The 26,517-nt window shown below is 38.4% G+C and overlaps 1 protein-coding gene across 1 annotated transcript; it reads left to right on the top strand.

Moving 5' to 3' along the window:
- The first annotated feature begins 251 nt into the window (after positions 1-251).
- On the top strand, positions 252-26,284 carry LOC139121261 (alkaline phosphatase, tissue-nonspecific isozyme-like). The gene is made up of 10 exons (XM_070685994.1): positions 252-402; positions 12,736-12,959; positions 13,559-13,733; positions 14,871-15,025; positions 15,450-15,654; positions 16,664-16,804; positions 20,889-21,080; positions 21,801-21,935; positions 23,289-23,509; positions 23,969-26,284. Exons 1-9 carry the CDS (start codon positions 321-323, stop codon positions 23,492-23,494), a joined length of 1,515 nt encoding a protein of 504 aa, XP_070542095.1. The 5' UTR covers positions 252-320; the 3' UTR covers positions 23,495-23,509; positions 23,969-26,284.
- Positions 26,285-26,517: the final 233 nt, after the last annotated feature.

Genomic DNA, 26,517 nt, shown 5'->3' with positions numbered 1-26,517 from the left:
GCCACATTAGGTAATTTGCGAAACTATCTTTTTTTTGAAAAATCCCTACTGACCAAAATGTTGTATCATATTCAAGAATATAGTTGCTCGCTCGTAGTTAGGGGAATTACGAGTTGAGGAACCACTCTTGTGCCCCGTGTTTGAAAACCACGGCTAGAGGTCAGACGGTCAAATTTGCTCTATTGTGATTGACATGTGGAATATACATATAAGGGAACACGTGACCTGTCCAATACGTGCTGCACCGTAACACATCCTCCGACAGTCGTACGTGAAACTCATGCAGATAGCATCGCAGACGCTAACACGGCAGTAAAGCAATGACAATGGCTCGAAGTGTACCTGCAAAATTTGTCCTAGCCCTTATAAGTACCTGCTTCTTAGGCCAAGCAGCTTCACAAGGTAAGCCGATCTCGAAGAACACCACATCTGTAGCAGTTTATTCGGAAGATTATCATACACACTTCGTTACCTCATTTGGTTGCAATGCTCAATTCTAAAATAGTGCAAGGTGTAACATAAGAGCTCATGGACCGATATGCAGACGAAATTGTCTTATCGTCCCCACCTCTCTCTTTCTGACTAGATGTAGCGTTGTCACTGAAAGTTGGCACGCGAAAGTGTAATAGATCTACATATCGCCATGCTACACCCTAGAAGAAACTAATCGAGCACATTGGGTTACAACATAGACAGTAGTAACATTTCTACTGTCTATTGTTACAAGTTTGGAGCATCCCTATGGCTAGTGCCCGTAGCAGCGCGTTGGTGTTTGTGGGTGTCAGTGCGGAAGGTGCAGTCGTGAGCTTCCGACAACATTTCTATGTGTTCAAAACACTTAGTATTAACGAGATCCGCGTTCACTTTTCACCCCAAACTGTTATGTGAATTTTCTTGGATTGACAGTACGTATTGTTGAAAAGTACATTGCCCTGGGCACTTTGCCTTTGAATTCCCCGATCTAGTGGTTCATGGAACTCATTCAAGTTTAAACTTTTACTCCAGTCATTACGGTGTGCATGCTACGAAGTCACCCTGTCTTTTATGTAGAGCTAACCACATCGTGTCTTGGCCCTTGTTGATCAAATATTCAGGAGAGCGCATGAAAAAAGTTTTTTTCTAAATCGGTTACTGAAAAATGTTGTTGCGAGCAAGTCTTCGCTTAATATCAAATCGACGTGAGATGAGGAAACGCGCGAAGTGATACAGCCGAGGATACTATTGACTTTTCAATCTCAGTCTGTTTTACATAAGCTAAGAATTTCTCCAGACAAAAGTTGTATTATGGAACTTTTACTGCTTTGTTACTGTTTACATTGAAATCGGTCGTGCTGTTAGGCAACGGGCTCTCTAAAGGTCAGGCCTGTTCGGCGTCAGACGGTACGCGTATACGCTCTTACACTCAGACAGCTTCGCAACTTCGAGTTTGTTAGCACACTGAACGGTCTTGCTAGGCCCTCAAAAATGCAAACTTGTGGTGAATTCGTAGCTGGCTATCTAGTCGCTGAGCCGGGCTATTAAAGCTCAAGTCGAAAATCCGGGTAAGAGACTAGTTTATTTAGTTAGGCTGCGTTCACAAATAATGGTGAGGGGGTGGAGGAATCACAATTGAATTTTTTGTTTCAGACAACCCCCTCAATACCATAAAAAATTCAAGGACCTTCCGTCCATATAATCAAATTTTTTCAAGTACTCCCTGAAATTATCATATAGCCGCATATTTATTAGGGATGCACGCAAAGAAAAAGGAACATGTATAGCGCAGTTCTAATCCCAGATGTTTGACACTACTTGTTATCAGCAGTTTGTAGATCCATATTTTTATGGCAAGTTCTTAAATTGATTCATTTTTAAATGCATCAGTTGAATTTTTGGATTCATCATTCTAAGCCGACTTGAGTTTATCCAACTCTTGCCAGGACAATGGCACCTTCTGAAGAGCACACAAAATGACAATCATGAGAGAGTATGCAAATTGTGACTTCGTGGCTACAATTTGCCAAATTGTGAAAAACTGAGTAGAGTGACCTACCGATAAACATATTTTTTCAAACTTACAAGAAATATATGATTCAGATGCTATCTATAAAAGTTTTAAAAAGTTGAAAATACAGGAAGGTTAAAATATTCCATCAAATAAATGGTTTAATCTCTAACATTTTGGGTTTAATAATGAAAAAAATTGGTCAAAAATAAATATTTCCATTTAGCCACACATTTTTCATGGAAGTTAGAGTCTATACTGTTCAAAAAAAATAATCGCAATAATACCAATCCATATCCAATGACAGTAGGTCAGAATTCGCAAGACAATAGTTGTAAACATAGACACAAAACAGCACAGAACAGACAGTAAATAGAGGTACACAAACAAAGTCATAATTATGAAAGAAAGATATATGGACCTCTGGCCAGAAGACCAAGAAGTGATGTCAGGTGTTTCCAAAATAGTAAGCGCATCCTGCCCCACATTTGGAACCACATGTTTTACTTTTGTGTCATTTTACGATGAGAATGTGAAATTTCTTTCATTGCATGAGCTTGAATGGTTTTATATTTTAAGTGCTTTTCGTCAAACCAGTGACATTTTATCGTACATTTGTGGAAAATCAAGGTTGGCGACACCATCTTTTTGCTTCAATATGTGATTATTCTATTTAATATCCACATTTGATTTATACCACTCCGAAAAAAGACAACATCACGTATGCTTGAAGTCCCCGTTTAACAGTACAAAGAACAGAAGTCAGTATCTTCGATAACTCTGTTGTTGAACATTTTGAAGATCCTGCGATAAACCTAGCTTTGTAAGGTGTTTTGTGGAGCTTTGGTATCCAGTATAAGCTAGGCAACTTATTATGGTCATCCTTTATTGTACCATTAAAATTATCCATGAATGACTTATGGTTTGCCAAAATTTCAGATTTGCTGAACATTGATTGTCTGTAAGTGGAGTTGGTGGAGGTCTTAGTTACACCAAGTTCGTCTATAAGACATTCGAAATAATACTTCTTACAGACAAATACAATGTTATTGGCAGCTTTATCAGCAGGAACGACAACATATTTGTCATGGATATCATTCAAACACTTAACAGCATCAGGATCTTTAAATACAGAATAGGGTCTTCTGCAAACATGTGATCTTAGTCGACCAATACGGCCACGAACTATTTTCCTCACAGATTTGACCCATTCTGACAATGTGTCCAACTCTACATCCTCCCTTTTAGCCCATTTCCTGGCATATTCTTCAACAGAGTCCATAACGATCTTAAAATTATGGTTCCAGTTGATCCTGCGAGGTTCTCTTAACTTGGGTACACAAGATAATATCTTACGAAGGTGATGATGTTCAACCAAGTTCAGATCACCAGTGATGATATGGCCAACTTGAGTGTATTGAAGGGAGATGTAGAGCAGTCACAGGATGCTGGTGTTTGAAGGAATTCATCAATTTTTAAGTGCCGCAATGCCTTATTGTAATTGAATATTTTATTGGAGATTGTCTTGGTGTACTGATATGACAGAATAGGTACAGACTGGTTCTTAAAGTATACAGGTATAGTTGATGTAACCTTTTTGTTGTGCAGTATATTGCTGATATTAATGGCATCAATTCCTTTGTTAGTAAATGGAAGATGTATGAAATGACGATGATCATCAGTCATAGGTTCAGCACGAACAGGCTTGTATAGTCTGTATAGTGCAATATCAGCAATAATACTGACCAGTCTGTACGGTTGTTTGTTCGGATCTGTCAAAGACAATCCTAATGCATAGGCATGCAACCTTCTCAAGTCCTTGATGGAAAGAGCAAATAATGAAGTACGAATGTGATGGAAACCTAAAGGCTTCTGTAATAAAAGAAGCAGTTCATGAAATGTGTCATGGCAGTTGGAGGTAGATGTATCCAATTTAGGCCGATGGTAACGCCTATGTCCATGACTACGTCTTCTACGGACAGAAGACTCAAATAGGCCCATCACATTCACTTCTGAACAACCAGGACTTGAGAGATTGCCTATATCTTTGATGTTGTCATTACAACCATAAGGCATTGCGGTACTTAACTGTCTAATCCAGTGGTATTCTCTCTGTCTACGGAATGGTGAACTAAGTGTGGGGCTGTGGTTGGATGGTATATTTTTTCAAGAATACGGACACGCATAGACAAAGTGGAGTGATCGTCCTGGTTAAAATTCTTATAAAGTTGCACATCCAAAGATCGATTCACTCCACTGCGATGTCCATTCATTCCAGATCGTAAGCTGTTTCCTGTTTCACCAACATAAATGAGCCCACACAATGAACACTCAATTCCATAGATTACGTTTTTGGTAGTGCAATTCAGAGGTTCCAGACATTTGGTAGAATAGGTCTTCCCTGTCAAACTACTACTGAACTGTTCTGTAGTGATGAGCATACTACAAGTTTTGCAGTTTTTAATACCACACTTTGTAATAGAACCTGTATAATGACAAACAGGAGATGACTTTAAACAGTCTGTCAGTAGCAATTTGCATGGTTTAATTGTCTGGTAGATTTCTCCATTTCTGTGATAAAATTGCCCTCTGATTGCACGTATGAGGTCTTAGTAACATCCCGAAGGATAATCCGAGGGACGCACGGTTTTGAGCTACTGTGTCCCGTGTGGCTGGTCGAGACCTTGTTAACCCGGGCGACGTCCAAGCCGGTATGAATATATCTCTTATACAGTCTTTCATTATCATGTACAAGTACCAGGTGGATGATGCCCTCGGGGACAATATGTCCACCAGCAGGAGCATCGACCTGGTCGTAGTAAAATAATCGCAATCATACCAATCCATAATCCAATGACAGTAGGTCAGAATTCGCAAGACAATAGTTGTAAACATAGACACAAAACAGCACAGAACAGACAGTAAATAGACGGTACACAAACAAAGTCATAATTATGAAAGAAAGATATATGGACCTCTGGCCAGAAGACCAAGAAGTGATGTCAGGTGTTTCGAAAATAGTAAGCGCATCCTGCCCCACATGTGGCACCACATGTTTTACTTTTGTGTCATTTTACGATGAGAATGTGAAATATCTTTCATTGCATGAGCTTGAATGGTTTTATATTTTAAGTGCTTTTCGTCAAAACCAGTGACATTTTATCGTACATTTGTGGAAAATCAAGCATGGTGACACAATCTTTTTTCTTCTATATGTGATTATTCTGATATGCCAGAATTCAAAAATCCCTGATGACTGTCAAGTCTCCTGGTCTTCCGTGTGTTGCCCTCTGGCCTGATCTTATGAACAAATATGTTTCACAGTATAATGAGCATCATATGACCCAAATTCTTCTTAGTCAACTTCATCTGAGTCAGAGCTGTCTCTGTCACTGCCGGTATGCAGTGACAGTGACACTGCCCGTAGGCAGGAGCAGGGCAGTAGGTGTATTAACTCTGATAATTTTGACAATATTTTGTTCAATTTATACAACTACGTTCTTTTTCTTCTTGCAGCATGTTGAACGGTCCCGTATTCAGCTTGCCGCGCCTACACAGCCTGTTTATGTGTACCTTGCATATGTATCATTGACAAATAACTTTCAGTTTGGACCCTAATTCAGCTATCACAAATATTCATATACAGGCTTTGTTGATAACTGAATATGGTGTGTTTCAGCATACTGTAGGAAGACAACAACAAACTGCATTTGACACATTGCAGCGTCTTCCCCGTTAGAGACCAACTTGTTTTTTTTTTACGAAATTCAATGATTCACACATTTTTAGATATTTTCGAGATAAAATAGAAAATGTAAAAGGTAAAAGGGAACCCAAAAGTGTTCAGGTTCCCCTTAATGGTAAAGCAAAATTTTCAAGTCCCACCCACTACCCCCAAAATTTTCGAATCCGCCCTGAATCCTCCAGTCCCCCCTGTATTTTGAATACAATGTCCATCTGTGCATTTATAAAATTTGATAATTGATATATTGTAAATTTACTTCCTTAGGTGCACGGTAACATGTGCATATGTGTATAAGAAATTCCATTGTGGAATTTCACCGAAAATGTTGATTCACTGTATACATTGGAGTCAATGAGAAAACTATGAATGATTTTTCTTCACTACTAAAGTAACTAAATCTGTGCTTCTATAAGTGTTTGACAATTGATACATACTTTATTCAAATAGGGTGTTGAAAGTTCGGATATGGACAACAAATATGATATTGGAATTTCAGCCAAAATTATTTTTTCCCTTCTTAAGGTAGCTATAGTCTACAGGTAAACTATGAAATAATTTCCCTGACAAAGTTCACATAACTGTCAGGAAAACTGGACAAAATTAACATATTTGTATAAAAGGGACATTTGGTGTACCTTTTGGCCAATCAAGTATGTTTTGTTCTGTGTATCGACTGCAGTTTCTTGTTCTACTCCCCATAGCATGCTAGAATAACTTAATTTTGTTTGGCAAATACTCTGTATATGCATGTGTAAAGATCCTTGTTATTGATGACAGATATATTCTAGTCCGGACTTGAATTCAATATTAACCAATAGCAATGCTGACAATGCTGACTGTACACATATGGCTGTGTTGATAAGTTAAAAACGTGACTTTTCGTTACGCTTCAGGGAGTAGAACAAGAAACTGCAGTGGAAACACAAAACAAAACCACTCAAAAATTAGCCAAACGCAATATCTTATAACTGACATCCCAACAGATATTTCACATCAACCAGAGACAGTTTTTTTGCAAATGCCCCTTTAAGTCTCAGAATGCTTTCAAGTGCGCCAACATGTCGCTTGATATTTTTAAGTCACCCCGGTCAATTCTCCCGCCCCAATTTGATAAGCATGATTACATTTAACTAATTTAGTCTCAGTTGAGCGCAAGATGTAATTCTCGAAATGCAGTGAATTGTTTGTTTTGTTTTCATTTTTTCGAGGTGATCAGTACAGTCACCTGAAATCTATAATCAGCAAAGTGAAGTTGTCAACTCGGACAAACGTGACCAGAGAAGTTCAGAACGTGAGGTCGGAGTGTAAGAGAATGTGGGCGTCGTGGATAAACATGCAAAGACATGTGATTGGGCGAGACGCAGAATGAAAATAATTCAGTTGGTCACTTATCGATAAAAAAAACCTTAAAATATGTGAAGTGGGGTTAGTCACTGTTACAAGGCGGCGCGGCTTGTTTATCGTGTGATGTCTACCTTAAGAAGTCAGCTTTGCAAACTGCAAAAATGCGTTGAAGTTGTGGGAAGGTAAAAACAAACTGGAATTGTTGTTTACGTGAATGAAATTCACGGTATTGACACTAATTGTTCGACTGTTGATTCTTTTTGCTGTGGTGAGTGTGCCTTTAATAAGGAGAAGGTGATTTTCATTTCGTTCAAGAGTTATACAAATCTTCCCATTTTTAAAAACCTTTTATTCGACCTGTATAAGAAATATATATCACATCAGAGTCTGGCTATAGTTTCAGGAGAGGTGTTTCGGTTTTCGGAGGTCTTTATGGGCTTGCAGACGTTTACCTTTAGCCTTAAAATTTCTTAACATGGATTTCCACTCTTCCTTTCCACTGGCAATAACGCTTCGGTTTTTTCTACATTTTGTACTGATGGAGTAAAGTTGTCGAATGAGGGAACTTGAGTGTATTGGTGTGACAGCTAGCGTCCATTCACGGTTTACGTAGGCAATACAGTCCGTGTTTATTAAAGAATGTGCACATTGAAGATGATTTACCTTTATTCGGACAACCGAAGCACGACCTGCCCTGACCCACGCCAGTTTCTTTTCACCGTAAGGTTAGCGGGCACAGTTGACGGCTGCCTACACACAAACAAATATCACCATCTTGAAAGAAAGATAATTTGCATTGGTCTGGACAAAAAGCCATTTGTAAAGTGGCCCTTCTCTTATTTTTGTCGAATGTTTAACAACAAGCATACACACTGTGTTTGCCTAAATAGGTAAATGAAACGAATAAATAGAATACACATAAACAAACACACACACATAATATATATATATATATATATATATATATATATATATATATATATATATATATATATATATATATATGTGTGTGTGTGTGTGTGTGTGTGTGTGTGTTGGTGTGTGTGTGCCATTAGGTAATTTGCGAAAGTATCCTTTCTTGAAAAATCCCTACCGACGAAAATGTTGTATCATATTAAAGAATATAGTTGCTACATTTTCTTGTGCCAGATCCAGACGGTCAAATTTGCTGTATTGTGATTGACATTTTGAATATACGTCGTAGGGCACACGTGACCTGTTCAATCGCGCTGTACCGTAACGCATCGACAGTCATACGTGAAACTCATAGCATCGCAGACGACACGGCGGTAAAGCAATGACAATGGCTCAAAGTGTAGGTGCAAGATTTGTCTTAGCCCTTATAAGCATCTGCTTCTTAGGCCAAGGAGCTTCACAAGGTAAACCATTCTCGAAGAAAAACATATATGTGGCCGTTTTCTCGGAAGGTTATCATACATACTTCGTTACCTCATTTGGTTGCAATGCTCAATTCTAAAATAGTGCAAGGTGTAACATAAGAGCTCATGGACCGATATGCAGACGAATTTTGGCAAACACGTCTCAGCGAAATTGTCTTATCGTCCGCACCTCTCTCGTGCTGACTAGTTGTAGCGTTGTCACTGAAAGTTGGCACGCGAAAGTGCAATAGATCTGCATATCCGCCATGCCACACCCTAGAAGAAACTAATCGAGCACATAAATTTGGTTACAACATAGACGAAGAAACTACTCGACGAGCACATTGGGTTACCACATAGACAGTAGAAACCTTTCTACTGTATACGGTTACAAGTTTGGATCATCCCTATAGCTAGTGCCCGTCACGTAGCAGCGCGTTGGTGTTTGTGGGTGCCAGTGGCAGTGCGGAAGGTGCAGTCGTGAGCTTCCGACAGCATTTCTATGTGGTCAAAGCATTTATTATTAACGAGATCCGCGTTCACATTTCACCCCAAACTGTTATTTGAATTTTGTTGGATTGACAGTATGGTACGAATCGTTGAAAAGTACATTGCCCAGGGCACTTTGCCTTTGAATTCCCCGATCTAGTGGTTCATGGAACTCACTCAAGTTTAAACTTTTACTCCAGTCATTACGGTGTGCATGCTACGAAGTCATCCTGTCTTTTCGTAGAGCTAGCCAAATCGTGTCTTGGCCCATGTTGATCAAATATTCAGGAGAGCGCATGAAAAAAGTTCTGAAAATGTCGTTGCGAGCAAGTCTTCGCTTAATATCAAATCGGCATGAGATGAGGAAACGCGCGAAGTGATACAGCCGATGATACTATTGACTTTTCAATCTCAGTCTGTTTTATAAGCTAAGAATTTCTCCAGACAAAAGTTGTATTATGGAACTTTTACTGCTTTGTTACTGTTTACATTGAAATCGGTCGTGCTGTTAGGCAACGGGCTCTCTAAAGGTCCGGCCTGTTCGGCGTCAGACGGTACGCGTATACGCTCTTACACTCAGACAGCTTCGCAACTTCGAGTTTGTTAGCACACTGAACGGTCTTGCTAGATCCTCAAAAATGCAAACTTGTGGTGAATTCGTAGCTGGCTATCTAGTCGCTGAGCCGGGCTATTAAAGCTCAAGTCGAAAATCCGGGTAAGAGACTAGTTTATTTAGTTAGGCTGCGTTCACAAATAATGGTGAGGGGTTGGATGAATCACAATTGAAATCGTATTTTTTTCAGACCACCCCCTCAATACCATAAAAAATTCAAGGACCTTCCGTCCATATAATCAATCTTTTTCAAGTACTCCCTGAAATTATCATGTAGCCGCATATTTATTAGGGATGCACGCAAAGAAAAAGGAACATGTATAGCGCAGTTCTAATCCAAGATATTTGACACTACCTGTTATCAGCAGTTTCATCTTTAAATGCATCAGTTGAATTTTTGGATTCATCATTCTAAGCCGACTTGAGTTTATCCAACTCTTGCCAGGACAATGGCACCTTCTGAAGAGCACACAAAATGACAATCATGAGAGAGTATGCAAATTGTGACTTCGTGGCTACAATTTGCCAAATTGTGAAAAACTGAGTAGAGTGACCTACCGATAAACATATTTTTTCAAACTTACAAGAAATATATGATTCAGATGCTACCTATAAAAGTTTACAAAGTTGAGTAACCTACCGATAAACATATTTTTTCAAACTTACAAGAAATATATGATTCAGATGCTATCTATAAAAGTTTTACAAAGTTGAAAATACAGGAGGAAGGTTAAAATATTCCATCAAATAAATTGTTTAATCAAAATTTTGGGTTTAATAATGAAAAAAATTGGTCAAAAATAAATATTTCCATTTAGCCCCATTTTTTCATATAAGTTAGAGTCTATACTGTTCGCCGTTTTACTTTTGTGTCATTTTACGATGAGAATGTGAAAATTTCTTTCATTTAGTGAGCTTGAATGGTTTTATATTTTAAGTGCTTTTCGTCAAAACATGTGATATTTTATCGTACATTTGTGGAAAATAAAGCAAGGCGACACCATCTTTTTTCTTCTATATGTGATTATTCTGATATGCCAGAATTCAAAAATCCCTGATGACTGTCAAGTCTCCTGGTCTTCCATGTGTTGCCCTCTGGCCTGATCTTGTGAACAAATATGTTTCACAGTATAATGAGCATCATATGACCCAAACTATTCTTCTTCAACTTCATCTGAGTCAGAGCTGTCTCTGTCACTGCCAGTATGCAGTGACAGTGACACTGCCCGTAGGCAGGAGCAGGGCAGTAGGTGTATTAACTCTGATAATTTTGACAATATTTTGTTCAATTTATACAACTACGTTCTTGTCCTTCTTCTTGCAGCATGTTGAACGGTCCCGTATTCAGCTTGCCGCGCCTACACAGCCTGTTTATGTGTACTGTGCATATGTATCATTGACAAATAACTTTCAGTTTGGACCCTAATTCAGTTATCACAAATATTTATATACAGGGTTTGTTGATAAATTGAATATGGTGTGTTTCAGCATACTGTAGGAAGACAGCAACAAAGTGCATTTGACACATTGCAGCGTCTTCCCCGTTAGAGACCAACTTGTATTTTTACGAAAATTCAATGATTCACATATTTTAAGATATTTTCGAGATAAAATAGAAAATGTAAAAGGTAAAAGGGAACCCAAAAGTGTTCAGGTTCCCCTTAATGGTAAAGCAAAATTTTCAAGTCCCACCCACTACCCTCAAAATTTTCGAATCCGCCCTGAATCCTCCAGTCCCCCCCCCCTGTATTTGTGAATACAATGTCCATCTGTGCATTTATAAACTTTGATAATTGATATACTGTAAATTTACTTCCTTAGGTGCACGGTAACATGTGCATATGTGTATAAGAAATTCCATTGTGGAATTTCACCGAAAATGCTGATTCACTGTATACATTGGAGTCAATGAAAACTATGAATGGTTTTTCTACACTACTAAATTAACTAAATCTGTGCTTCTATACGTGTTTGATACATGCTTGATACATACTTTATTCAAATAGAGTGTTGAAAGTTCGGATATGGACAACAAATATGATATTGGAATTTCAGCCAAAATTATTTTTTCCCTTCTTAAGGTAGCTATAGTCTACAGATAAACTATGAAATAATTTCCCTGACAAAGTTCACATAACTGTCAGGAAAACTGGACAAAATTACATATTTGTATAAAAGGGACATTTGGTGTACCTTTTGGCCAATCAAGTATGTTTTATTCTGTGTATCGCCTGCAGTTTCTTGTTCTACTCCCCATAGCATGCTAGAATAACTTAATTTTGTTTGGCAAATACTCTGTATATGCATGTGTAAAGATCCTTGTTATTGATGACAGATATATTCTAGTCCGGACTTGAATTCAATATTAACCAATAGCAATGCTGTCTGTACACATATGGCTGTGTTGATAAGTTAAAAACTGGACTTTTCGTTACGTTTCAGGGAGAAGAACAAGAAACTGCAGTGGATACACAAAAAACCACTCAAAATTAGCAAAACGCAATAGCTTAACATTGACATCCAAACAGATATTTCACATCAACCAGAGACAGTTTTTTTTCGAGTGCCCCTTTTAGTCTCCAAATGCTTTCAAGTGCCCAGACATGTCGCTTGATATTTTTAAGTCACCCCGGTCAATTCTCCCGCCCCCTACAGAGATGTTTGTCAATGCAGCCTTAATGGGTTGACCTGTGTGGTACCTAACGTCTGCAACCAGGGCAATGTTGTCAACCACCCCTGTTTTTATGTCTGGGTGTATATACAGAAATGTTTTAGAAGGTGATGAAATCAGTCTCAATACTATAGGAAAAAATTGCATTCTCGCCGTGAAAATAACCACTCTCTCTGTGCTTGGTGAAAATTTCCAGTCTTAGTCGTGAGAATCTGTTATCATACTTGATTGTCACCAAGGAGTGCATTTCTCACTGCTCACCGGTAAGAATTAAAAAAAATACCATTAAAGAGCGGTGAACATAATAAGAGATTTTAACCGATTGCGAAAATGCGTCACTTTTTCGCTCCAGTCTCGGAAATTTTTCCTACAGTGATATTGTAAAGGGGCGCACAGCCAATTAGCTTGTGCCAAGCAAATTTTGGACGGTTGGATTTTGGCCGAGTTGGTTTTTGGCCAAGTCGACTGTGAAACTCCATGATCACATCTCTTTGACCATTGTCTTTGTAGCCGCTGAGGATTGGAACCGATGGGCCAAAGAAGAATTGGAGAAGACTTTAAAACTGGAAAAGCTAAATACGAACATCGCAAAAAATGTGATCGTGTTTCTGGGGGACGGCTTTGGAATTTCTACATTGACATCGGCAAGAATCTACAAAGGTCAGCTGGAAGGTAAAACAGGCGAAGAGGACTCATTAACCTTGGAGACGCTACCACGCTCCTGCCTTTTAAAGGTTGGTCGAATTTACATCATTAAAATGTTATACAGATCTAGAATGACCATTGCTTATAGGTAGTAAGTGCCTCGAAAATGAAAGACTTAAACTTTTTCTCACACTTTTCTTCAGAAAAACTTTAAACATTGTCTTTCAAAATTAGCGAATAATAACCAGGGGTAACCGTAAAAAGTTTGGTAACAGAGAAACAGATAACCTTAAATATACCAATATTGGGCATTCGAAATTGCCGCCATTCCTGTGTTCGATTTTCACAATAATAAGACGGCGACCATGAACCTTCACAAGTGGTAGACCAGTAAAATGTTGTAAAAATTTGACAGTCCGAATCTCTGTCCCCAAGGCGCAATGTATCTTAATCGCTCAGTGAGTCCTATAAGCCAAATCAGTTATGCGTAGGCTGCATGCCGTTGTAGTGTCGCCGAACATAACGTCACCATGATACGAGTTTTACAAGTTCACTGCTCTGTCAGATCCGAATGGCATTTGTAACAGTATTGTTAAATTTCATCCACAATCAAATTATAGTAATTCATTTTTGCTCCCTGTGTCTTTCTGTTCACATCTTAAATCAATTTAACTCTTTTTTTTTACAGACGTACAATACTGATCACCAGGTAGCAGACTCTGCTGGCACGGCAACTGCTCTTCTGAGCGGGGTCAAAACTAAACGAGGAGTGATCGGCGTGGACGATTCCGTGATTAAGTCCAACTGCAGCTCTACCAAGGCAGCAGAAATCGACTCGATATTTGACATGGCTCTTCGTCAAGGTAGTTATCACGTTACTACGTACATGAAGTCAACCTACAGGGTAGTTTTTGGTTTATTAAAAATAGACCAATTGAATACAAACAATTAAAGCAAAATTCTTTACTTATCTCTATCATGATGTTTAAGAAGATCTCTCAATGAATTTTAGCAAATTTTCATTTTTTAAACATGAAAACGCTCAAAGAAAAGCAGACACCATAGCGAAAGAAAAGGAAAATTCACTATAATCCTACCACTAAAATAACTTCAGGGAATTACGGAGTCACATGTGTCAGTTCTAGAGTCAAAAATTCAGCACCATTTCAAACAGTAAAGTCTTGCCATCTCTCAACATATTTAGATATAGTGCCCTTTCTTTCAGAACTTCAATTTTAACTTTTGGACATGTTTAGTGTATAAATGTAACAGCTGAAAGCTTGGATGCTCATCTTCAGTTTACATTTCTTATACGCAATTATAACAATACGATCCAACAAAATTGACCAGTCTTTGTTTCAAAGAATCACTGAGATAAAGGTCGATAAAGGATTTTCAGGACAATTGAGGAATTCTTTCCATGATTTACAGTTCATTCTGTTCATTTTATTTTTGGAAAATGTACAATCAACAAAAATGATGTGCCAACGTTTCTAATGTATTTTGACAGAATGTACAGGGATCTGAGCTTGCTAAAGGTGACTTTATTATATACAATGTTGCATTTGTTTGAAGGATATTGTGGTTTATCACAGTTCCACTGAAACTCTCTCAGGGTAACGCTTATGGTAACTTGAAAAGGCATTGTATTGATAAACTTCCAGACAAGTTCCTTTTCAACTAATCACTTACAAAAATATTGACTTTTATTGACACAAAATACTTACTACCGATCGTTTAATCGATATCTTCCAATATCAACCTTTGATTTGCAAGTTCTATCAACTCTTGTTTCGATATGAAGTGGTTCACTTTCCGAAATATGTTTTGGGTAGAAATTTATTGGGATTTCTTTCTATGTATAGAAAAAATGTCCACGCAAATCGTTCGAAGAGGTGGGATATGTTCTTGGAAGGTTGTGAGGTAAAGCTACGAGTATTGGTGATGGTATTCTACCATTCAGAGTACTAACAATGATGCTCACGCCGTTTTACATCCAGGTAAAGCTGCCGGCATCGTATCAACGGCCAGAATTACACACGCATCGCCTGCAAGTGTGTACGCTCATAGCGCCGATCGAGAATGGGAATACTCTGCCGACGAAGGCTGTGTCGACATAGCGGCTCAACTGGTAGAGAGGGCCACGGACTTTAAGGTTAGTGCTATATAGACTTACTGGACAACGTTACAAAATCAACTACAATCAATAGCCATACATCATAGTATCATGGTCTGCTTATTTTATTCACTCCATCTCTCTGTCCCTCCGTCTCTGTCTCTCTGTCTCTCTGTCTCTCCCTGTCTCTGTCTCTGTCTCTGTCCTGTCTCTGTCCCTCTGTCTCTGTATCTCTGCCTGTCTCTGTCTGTCTGTCTCTGTCCCTCTATCTCTCTGTTTCTGTCTGTCTCTATCTCTCTGTCTGTCTCTATCTCTGTCCCTCTGTCTGTCTGTCTGTCTGTCTGTCTGTCTGTCTGTCTCTCTCTCTCTCTCTCTCTCTCTCTCTCTCTCTCTCTCTCTCTCTCTCTCTCTCTCTCTCTCTCTCTCTCTCTCTCTCTCTCTCTCTCTCTCTCTCTCTCTCTAGGTGGTATTGGGCGGCGGTAGAAGAGCGTTTATGACAAACGCCACTGAAGATCCTGAGGACAGTTCCTTGAAAGGACGCCGCACTGATGGACGAGATCTCATCAGTGAATGGAAAGGCAATTTATCCGATGGATTTAGCGCTGAATACGTGTGGAATAAAACACACTTTGATGCCGTCGACCCAAAAAGTACCGACTATCTCTTTGGTGAGAGGAAGAAGCTATGCATCATCATTGACGTATTCTTTCTTAAATTAGCTCAATATCATGGATTGAAGGGGAAGTTCACCAAGGATGATTTTTACATGTGTGCCAGCTTTGTGGTCACTTACCCCGGAAAAGCTATTTTCACAATTTATAACTCTCGCGATTTTTTACAAAAACGATAAAAATAGTACAGGAAGTTGCCCATGTAATTTGAATAATGGGGAAAAAGCTCCAAGCGTTGAGCTTGCATCATGTGATATGGAAGGGACCATCTTCGGACAGATATGGCCCCAACATTGTCCACTCATCGTAACACAGTAGTAAACAGCAACACAAAATCTGTTAGTGGACAGTTAGTTATGACTGATTCATCGTTTATGCAAGGATACTCAGTATAAACAAAAGTTATGTAAATACACACAGCCTGGTTTGAGCGTGGGTTAGGGGACAATACCATACCCACGCGAAGATTGTCCCTACCATATCACTTGATGCAAGCTCCAAGCTTGGAGCTTTTTTCCCATGATTCAAATTACATAGGCAACTTCCTGTACTATTTCTATCGGTTTTTGTAAAAATCGCGCGAGTTATAAATGGCGAAAATAGCTTTTCCGGGGTAAGTGACCACAAAGCTAGCACATATGTAAAAATCATCCTTGGTGAACTTCCCCTTTGATGCCAAGCTAAAAAGAGAGTATGTTACGTCACTGGTCGGAGAAGGTTTTGAAATTTGGCAAAGTTTATCTGAAATCAATTTCTTTGTAAACAGGGCAGGGTGTTAGTTGGGTTTTGAAGGCTAACGCGGTTTCAGTGACAGAAACGTTGACACATAGCGTCCAGCTAATTCATAGAAATGTCTTGCTGAAACAAAATAAAACTGAGAATTAGGTTGCGTCTATTTGAGAAGTAGGCCTCTTGCACGTGATTACGTTAAACAGATAAAAGCAACTAAAACTGGTCTAAAATGGCAAAATTGAAACTCTTCTAATTTTGCGTTTCTACACAACAGGTCTCTTTGAATACGGCCACATGGAATACGAATCTAACAGGGTAAACGACACTGCAGGGGAACCAAGCCTTGCAGAGATGGTGGAAAAGTCCATACGAATGCTGAGTAAAAATCACAAAGGGTTCTTTCTGTTTGTGGAAGGTTAGTAGCTATCTCTATATAGAAACCACTGCTCGGTGATCAAAGAGTCAGTGAACGAGAAGCATATAGAGTCTTTGAAACAACGTCAGAGAGTTCCAACTTTCAAAGTGAAACTTTGAATCTCTGTCTCTTTCTCTGTCGCTCTCTCTTTCTCTCTTTGTCTGTTTGTCTGCACGTCTGTTTTTTCTGTCTCTTTCTGCGTGTATGTCTGTCTCTCACTGTCTGTCTGTCTGTCTGTCTGTCTCTGTCTCTGTCTCCCCCCTCTCTCTCTCTCTCTCTCTCTCTCTCTCTCTCTCTCTCTCTCTCTCTCTCTCTCTCTCTCTCTCTCTCTCTCTCTCTCTCTCTCTCCACATTAGTGTACGCACATGCCTCTGTTTCCATACCTCCATATAGTCGGCTGCATTTATGAAAAAAAAGACCTTACCCCAAAAAAATTGCTACAAAAGGTTTCTCAACGGATTTTGATAGAGTCAAATGTGCTTAATAACATATTAAAAGTCTACCAAAATCTGACCACCGGAAACGCGTCATTTTCAAGATGGCGTCCAAGATGACCGCCATATACTTAAAATGGCCATAACTATACAAAAAAAATTGCTACAAAAGGTTTCTCAACGGTTTTTGATAGAGTCAAATGTGCTTAATAACATAGTAAAAGTCTACCAAAATCTGACCACCGGAAACGCGTCATTTTCAAGATGGCGTACAAGATGGCCGCCATATACTTAAAATGGCCATAACTACTTAAATATTAAACCTAGACTAGTGATGTCTGTGTCTACCACCATGGTTTAGTGGTTTAGGAATCCAACTATCATATCTAGATTATAGGCAAGTGGTCATAAGTCCCATAATTTGCATATTTGTACATGTTTAAAAATAATCACTGTCACATTCTTCGTCCAGAACATGTTGCTCATGTGGATTTTCACAATTTCCGAGGTTAGGTAGTAAAGGGAAAGCAACTCCACACATCGTTCATATTTGGGTGTTTGCGTTTTGTGTATGAAATTGTGTATAATATAAGTGTATGTCATGTTTGGCTGTTTTAAGAAAAGTGTTGCTTAGCCATGGTGAGACGTATCCGTAATCTACGTGTCTTGATGTTACTCCACACTGGAGTGGAGAGACAAGTGTGACACTGCGATCCGTTGGCGCTGCATTTCGAAAAACAGAGTTTTCTTCATCAGTCGCTTGAAATTCATTCTTGATTGGTGGGACGTGTTGAATGGTTGATTGTTTTTATTTGGTAGTATGTTGTTCCACTTACATTTGGTGTTCAAGTAGGGAAGCTAGAATGTCTACTGGTTGGTCTTGTTGTGTTTGTGTAGGTTCGTGTGAACCTGAGTTCGAGCTGTCGTCGCTTTTGTGAAGTCTGGCACTTATAAGTGTATTGCCTATATTTCTGTTCCTTCTATATGCGATTATTGGTTGATTTTGGAACAGTTTTTTATTTAGTGTTTCGTCTTTTTCAAGTTCATTTCAGTTTTCTGTCAAGGCTTGCTTGATTTTTGTCATTTCGATGTTACGGGCTATATGTTGTTATGAAGACTACTGTATTGTTGGTGGCGTTCTTTCTTTCTTTTTGTTGTTCAAGCTGTTTTTTTCTGCTTTTATGATCTGTTTCTCTGATAATGCGTTCTATTTCATTTTTAGCTCATATTTGGTATGTACATAAATAACAAAAACAGCTTTTATGGTGAGTCGGTGGCGTCTGTGTGTCTCTATGTATGTATGTGGGTATGTTAGTGCGGATGTATGTCCGTCACACGCAAAAGCTCCCTTACCGCCAAAGCTATCATCTCAGTATTTGGTGTACAGGGTAGATGCAGGGGCTGAGACGTGACGTTCTTCAAATGGACGTCAAAATGTGCAAATGAGGTAAGAAAAAGGGAAATCCTGCAAATATGTAGGAGTGGTGGCATGCCAGTGACTGAAACAGGCTACTCCACTGACCTTGAGTCATTTCCTGTCATTGTTTTTGAACTGTTACATATTAACAGACCTGCTCAAACTAAGAGGGACTAGCTGTTTTTGCTATGCATGTTGCTAAAGTTGACCTCCAGTACCTAAAGTTTCAGACGTTATTTACTTTTGTCATTCTTGTTTTTCTGGTTTATATATTTCTTGTTGTTTTTCTGGCTGTACTGTGCAGAAATCATTGTCATAACATCAACTTGGAATTTTCCTGCACTGATAGAAACAACATTTATTGTTGATCTTTGGTACCCATACTGGTATGTACCAATTCAGATCAAATGTGATGGACACCGTATAATTGCGGTATTTTTATATTGTCGGTCTTGTAATTTTTCACTAAATTGTGTGACTTTCTCTGTAAAATCGGTTTCGTTGTTGCATGTTCTGATGTATCATAATGTTTCACCTTTGATCAGACCTTTGAATGTTGCTGCCGGATGGCATGAGTTTCTTTGTAAGAACTGGAATGTATCTGTTGGTTTTAAGTGTGTCTTGGTGTTGGGAATGTTCTTTTTGTTGTATCGACGACCTTTGTAGATAGTCAGGTCTAAATATGTGATTTCTTGAGACGAGCTTTCAAACGAAAATTTGAAAATAGGATGCATTTTGTTGATGTTTGACATGAATTCATTGAGTTCGTGTTGTGTTCCGATCAAAATCAGGAAAACATCGTCCCTGAACCTCAGCCAGGTCGGCATTTGTTGTTTGTGTTTCTGTATTATTCTCATTTCTGTCTCGTGAAATGTAATATCTGCTATTTCCAGCGACGAGGGAGACCCCATAGAGCATCCCATATTTGCCGGTAGAATTCATGTGTTAATTCAAATGTGTTGTTTTTAAAGATTATTTTTAGCAGAGCTATCATGTATTTTGTACAGTAGTCTTCATAACAACATATAGCCCGTATTAAACATCGAAATGACAAAAATCAAGCAAGCCTTGACAGAAAACTGAAATGAACTTGAAAAAGACGAAACACTAAATAAAAAACTGTTCCAAAATCAACCAATAATCGCATATAGAAGGAACAGAAATATAGGCAATACACTTATAAGTGCCAGACTTCACAAAAGCGACGACAGCTCGAACTCAGGTTCACACGAACCTACACAAACACAACAAGACCAACCAGTAGACATTCTAGCTTCCCTACTTGAACACCAAATGTAAGTGGAACAATATACTACCAAATAAAAACAATCAACCATTCAACACGTCCCACCAATCAAGAATGAATTTCAAGCGACTGATGAAGAAAACTCTGTTTTCGAAATGCAGCGCCAACGGATCGCAGTGTCACACTTGTCTCTCCACTCCAGTGTGGAGTAACATCAAGACACGTAGATTACGGATACGTCTCACCATGGCTAAGCAACACTTTTCTTAAAACAGCCAAACATGACATACACTTATATTATACACAATTTCATACACAAAACGCAAACACCCAAAATATGAACGATGTGTGGAGTTGCTTTCCCTTTACTACCTAACCTCGGAAATTGTGAAAATCCACATGAGCAACATGTTCTGGACGAAGAATGTGACAGTGATTATTTTTAATACATGTACAAATATGCAAATTATGGGACTTATGACCACTTGCCTATAATCTAGATATGATAGTTGGATTCCTAAACCACTAAAACATGGTGGTAGACACAGACATCACTAGTCTAGGTTTAATATTTAAGTAGTTATGGCCATTTTAAGTATATGGCGGCCATGTTGGACGCCATCTTGAAATGACGCGTTTCCGGTGGTCAGATTTTGGTAGACTTTTACTATGTTATTAAGCACATTTGACTCTATCAAAAACCGTTGAGAAACCTTTTGTAGCAATTTTTTTTTGTATAGTTATGGCCATTTTAAGTATATGGCGGCCATCTTGGACGCCATCTTGAAAATGACGCGTTTCCGGTGGTCAGATTTTGGTAGACTTTTAATATGTTGTTAAGCACATTTGACTCTATCAAAAACCGTTGAGAAACCTTTTGTAGCAATTTTTTTAGGGTCAAACCATATTTTCAGCCGACCAATACCATTTAATCACACTTAATCCATCATGCCGGCTTCAAAATTATTTTTGATATTCCACGAACAGGAGGAAGGATCGACCACGCTCACCATGACAACCGTGCTTATGACGCCCTCGTCGACGCAATAGCATTTGATGACGCTGTCAAGAAGGGCCTGGAGATGATACACAGGAAAGACACGTTAGTGATCGTAACATCCGATCATGGCCACGTGAACACTATCAACGGTTACCCAAAGCGAGGAAATCCAATCTTAGGTATTAAGAAAAGCCAATTTTAAACAGCGATCAAGATACGTTATTATGCATGCTATCTATATGAGTATATTGAAATTCTTGAGTGCAAATGTTAATGTTGAAATTCTTCAAGCATACAAAAGTCTAAGATAATAGCTTCCAAACGCACATGACACACATCATTATGTATAAAGGGCCAGTAACTTAACTTTCGATGATTTTTTCTCAATGTTTGTTTGCAAGTCAGGAGGAAGGATCGACCACACTCACCATGACAACCGTGCTTATGACTCAATTACAAATTGCTGTTCCACTCCCCAAATTATGTTGAAACGCCGACTATTTAGCTTGTCAACACAGCGTCTATACGTGTCAAATGAACTCTGATTGTTTACACCTGAATTCCTGTCCGGACCAGAATTCACTCGTCAACAATAACGATGCAGTCAACTCATGCACAGGCTGAGTTGACAAACTGAATACTGTGTATCTCGATATCCTTTTGGGATTAGAACAAAACGCTCCAGTTGACATTAAAAGTGAAAATAGTAAAAAATGTCATCAAATGTTACAACCACTGGCTATTTCAGAGTACATATTCAACCCGTGTGTCAAACGTTTGAAATGAGAAACTCAAAGTGACCATATCAAAGAATTTGTGAAGTAACTTGAAAATAGGGTAAACACGCGCTTTCTGTTGGGACATTTTGCGATTTACGTAAATCGTTCCTATGTTTCAAGGGAAATCCGGTGAAATAGCAACCGACGGCCTGCCTTACACTACTATTAGTTACACCAACGGACCAAACGGACTGGCGATTCAAGAATCCTTCAGGATGAACGGTAACAGGCCGAACATCACTGACGTTGACACAGGTAAAAAGCCATTAATTGTATGAAAATGTAACCAAAGCCCCTCCACTATAATTTGTACTTAAAGATCTATTAGCTGCATCTTATGATTTATATGACATCGTTTCATCCTTTATGTCTGTACCGTACTTTGCGGCCTGAAGGCCTGTGGTCCGGAGCACGACCCCCACCCGACATGTTCAAGAGTGAACACTCAAGTTGAATCGTCTGAAAGAGGCAAACAATTATCTGATGATAATTTAACAACGCCAGTGTTAAATGTTACTGCTGGCAAACGAGTTCTTGAATTTAACCGTCAACACTGACATATTACACTTTGTACACAATGCGTTGCGGTTGCGGTTACGGTTTTGTATTCCAATATTAGTTTTCCTAAAATAACAATAATGAAAATGCCATGAAAATCCCAGCTGTTGTAACTTCAATCAAGGTTCCAAGACAAGAAATTGACCATTTTAAACTAACAATTCTCTAGTGTTTAATAAGCTCAGAACCCTCGTAAATTGTATATTTTTAAAAAGCCTAGATATAGGGGAACATTTTGGTTACCATAGTGTCACCATTGTTTACATAATTATCACTTGACAGGTAATTTGCATAACCTTTCAAAAACCGGTTTTCTCTATGTTTTGTTTCAATGCTTTGAGATATGTGGCTGAAATTTGTGTGAGTGCAAGCTGTCCTACGGGTCTTCAAAAAAATGTCTCAGAATTTTTTTAAACCTTCTTAAACAGTTGTTATGCCTGAAAAACTTCCAGAGCAGTGAATTTTACCATAGTTGATTTCTTTAAAATTGTGCTCCAAAAAAACTAAGCAAGATATAAAAAATCTGAGACAAACTTTGGAAGTGTGTTGTGACAGCTTGCATTCCAGCAAGTTTGAGTCAGATATTTTGAAGTATTGAGACAAAACATAGGAAAAACAGATTTTTGAAAGGTTATGCAAATTACCTTGTCACGTGATAGTTATGTAAATAATGGTGACACTGTGGTTACCAAAATGTTCCTGTATATCTAGGCTTTCAGAAAATGTATACTTTACGGGGGTTCTGAGCTTATTAACCGTTAGAGAATTGTTAGATTAAAAAGGTCACATTTCTTGTCTTGGAACCTCAAGTGCCCGATGTTCACCTGTTTAATCATAAGAGATGTCTAGAAACAAGCACAAATCTTTGTAATGGTAGCTTTGCTGACAGGTTTCCAACACCATGCACTGCAGAACATGATGGAAAATGCAAGAAATAGGATGACTTGAGACCCAGAATGCGCCTATTTTGAAGTTGTTGACATTTACATATTGATTTTGAGTTCCATGTGCGAAACTTTGAAGGTTTTATTATTTGTTGAAATTACGCAGAAGCGCCAGACTACCTCCAGGAGACACTTGTGTATCGGGCATGGGAACTCATGGTGGCGAGGATGTTTCCCTCCACGCTGACGGACCTTACTCTCACTTGTTTCAAAACATCCACGAGCAGAATTACGTCGCTCACGTCATCAAGTACGCCGCTTGTCTCGGGGAATACGAAGAGGACTGCAAATCCCGAAATAAAGTCCCAGTAGTCCCGATCTCAGCAGGTACGTATCATACGAACTCCCTACGGGAGAAAACAAACGCACAGATTTGCCAGGATTTTTTTGAAATGCAGTATTAGTAATTACGTAATTGACACAAAACAAAGAAAATATCTAATGAAAGACAATTAATGGGAGGGGGTCTCTTATAGAGTCTGGCTGATCTTTTCCATAATTGTGCTATGGTCCTTCATGCCTTATCATCGCATCACTAGAGACAATAAACCGATCAAAATGGAATATCATGACTTCTAGCTCACAGTTGCAGTCCAGTGTAAGGTAAGATACTTAGAGAATTAGTGCATACACGTAGGCTTACAACCTACACGGATTTTCCCCTAATTTAGTTACTGTGTGTAGATTGTAGAAATCTTGTGCTAAATGTATGACGAATAATATTATACTCAACTTTTCGAGTGACGTCAACTTCCATTTTCTTTCTCCTCTCCTAATTTATTACAGGTACAGTGAGTCGCGCTTGCGTCGCTCAGGTCTTATGTCTCGCTGGAGTTTTGGTCGTGCAGGCAGCCAAGACATTCTTCTAGACATTCAAGTTGAACGTCGTCTGTTTAGCAGCAGTACCGAACACCGAGCAACTTCAAGGGCACCATGCTTTAATCACAGTGTTTCTTTATCAACAAACCCAAGAATATTACAAACTTATGTAAAATAGATATCTTTGCTGTTTATCTTCATTGTCTTGTAAGAATGATCTCATCAGCAGATAACTCTGAAGTTTTACTCATTTTGTCTAATGTCCAATAATCAAAATGCTGACACAATGTAAACCCCGGGCATCAACGTTATCTAGATCCGAGAACATGTGTTTTGTAAGAAGTCCCGTTTCGAAATCGTAATCTCTGCATTTTCGTTTATTTTATCCATTGAAAATTACTCCAACTAGCTTTAAAGGGAGGGGGTCGTAGAAACCGCGCTGAGGCCTCATACGGGCTAGTAACACATTATATAAGGTACATTAGTGATTGATGAAAATTAAAACGTGTGTGTAATGTAAAATATGTGTGTTACGGCCATGATGAAGTGACGTAGAGTTTCCTATTGGTATTAAATAGAAGGAGTAAGAGCATTAGGTGCCGTCTTACTTGGGACTTCCTGGGATTTTTAGCGAGATCGGACTAAGAAATAGTCAATTAAGATTTTTTTGTAGATGTAGTAGAGTTAACTTCCAATCCGAATCCTAAAGACGACAGGAATCCCACAACTTTTCAAGATATCGTGATCATACCCCGACAATATCTCATGGGAGATTAGAATAATCAATATTCCCAACAAATAATCGTCGACCCAGACTTTTATTTCCGATTGTGACGTCATGAGATTATAGCAATACATTGTAAACAGAAGAAATTGGTGTCATGGGTCAATAATATATGTGTTCTAGAACGGACTATGCCATATTAGTATCGTGCTGTTTTTGTCTTTTTAATGACTGATGTGAAATAGTCAATATGCCTGATAATACATGAGTGTACTCAGACAAGCTAGAAGCTGTTCGGCGGAACTATACTAAATATTAGTACTATGATTTAAAGGTAAAATTTGTTGATTATCCTTATGCCGATATCTGTATGTTAAATTTAATTAACCAGTACACTCTAAAACGGGCACTAATGTTTTGGCTTTCTATTTATAAACAAATCAATTAAAGTCTTTCTTGATTGTCTATCGATTTTCAATATACATATTCCTTTGCAATTAACTGGACAGAAAATAACATTTTGTGATCCTGATAAGCAAGCAATTCACTTTTTGATTGATTGCTTATTTTTAAATATTTATGCTAAAAGTTTTAAAGGATTTGCTAAACGTGTTTGCTTCTAATTTAATGTTCATCTTGTTCGTTTGTCACTTATTTTGTTTCTTTTTACTAGAAACCTCCTGTTTGGGCGGCTGTGTATGGTTTTAAACTGTATCATATCTGTGCTGTGTATGGTTTTAAAATGTATCTTATCAGGTGGTGTTGAGTTCAAAATACTACTACATAAATAACTGCCGACTTCATGTGCATGAAATTGGAACTAAGGAATGTTATGGTTTATGTCAATAATAATATTATGGCCACATTTAATACACTGACCTGTGAAAATTCAACAATCGTCAGTGAAAGAATAACTGAACGGATTTGACACGAACCGTCGATGGAGGGCGCTCTGTGCTCTCCCTTCCTCTCTTCCTGTAAGCAGCGCTCTTGAGTGCCGCTCTACTAGCTCTTGCATGTTTTTGCGAAAGATTTAAATGAGTACAAGCACATAAACTATAAATCTGCTTATTTATGCTCGTCGATCTGAAAATTTCATTATCAACATTCATGTACTATACGATAGCGGCCTCGCATGTTGTGAATCCTGTTGTACAGGGAAGTTATGTTCATAGTGTAACTTAGGTGTTGTCATAAGACGATAAGACTAACCATACAATGCCAATTACATAGCAACATTATTATATTAGCATTAGTAACATTATTATATAAGCATTTGTTTAAATTTAATTATTAATCATGCGAGACAAGGCATGGGATTGCAGCATGGGAGTTGTACCCGCTTGCCGCCATACGTTTCCAAGAAACTGTAACATATACCTCCATATTGCTCGGAAACCAGATCTGAACTGAAAATGCTCACTTGTTTCATTATATATTGCAGTTGTGTGTAAATTTGAACCTTTGCCACATGTTTGCAACTTCATTGAAAGCGTAATGATCAACATAAAGGATTCAAATATGCAATTAGCTGAAATAAAAATAATTAATTTCTTTGACTGCTGTCATTGTATTACCACTTTATATAGCAAGTGTAATTGCCTTTGGTCAAGTCCTTCAAGCTGTATATACCGAAATGTGAAAGCTCATTAGATATGCAAATTATAAATTAGCTGACATGAAAATGCGAAATGACTTTCAATATTGGTATAACCTTGTATAATCATCAATGTACATAGCATGTTTTGCCAACTTTGATCAAGTAAATCAAAGTATATATCACTAATTAGTA

The sequence above is a fragment of the Ptychodera flava genome, chromosome 21 (assembly GCF_041260155.1).
Source record: "Ptychodera flava strain L36383 chromosome 21, AS_Pfla_20210202, whole genome shotgun sequence".
Lineage (NCBI taxonomy): Eukaryota > Metazoa > Hemichordata > Enteropneusta > Ptychoderidae > Ptychodera > Ptychodera flava.
This window is presented reverse-complemented; position numbering and strand designations above follow the sequence as displayed.

What these genes read in the sequence shown, in the direction of transcription:
- LOC139121261 (XM_070685994.1), top strand. Translation starts at nt 321, where the DNA reads ATGACAATGGCTCGAAGTGTACCTGCAAAATTTGTCCTAGCCCTTATA. An exon ending in AGAGGGCCACGGACTTTAAG is followed by an intron (nt 15,026 to 15,449) that starts GTTAGTGCTATA and finishes CTCTCTCTCTAG; the next exon opens with GTGGTATTGGGCGGCGGTAG. An exon ending in GCGAGGAAATCCAATCTTAG is followed by an intron (nt 21,081 to 21,800) that starts GTATTAAGAAAA and finishes CTATGTTTCAAG; the next exon opens with GGAAATCCGGTGAAATAGCA.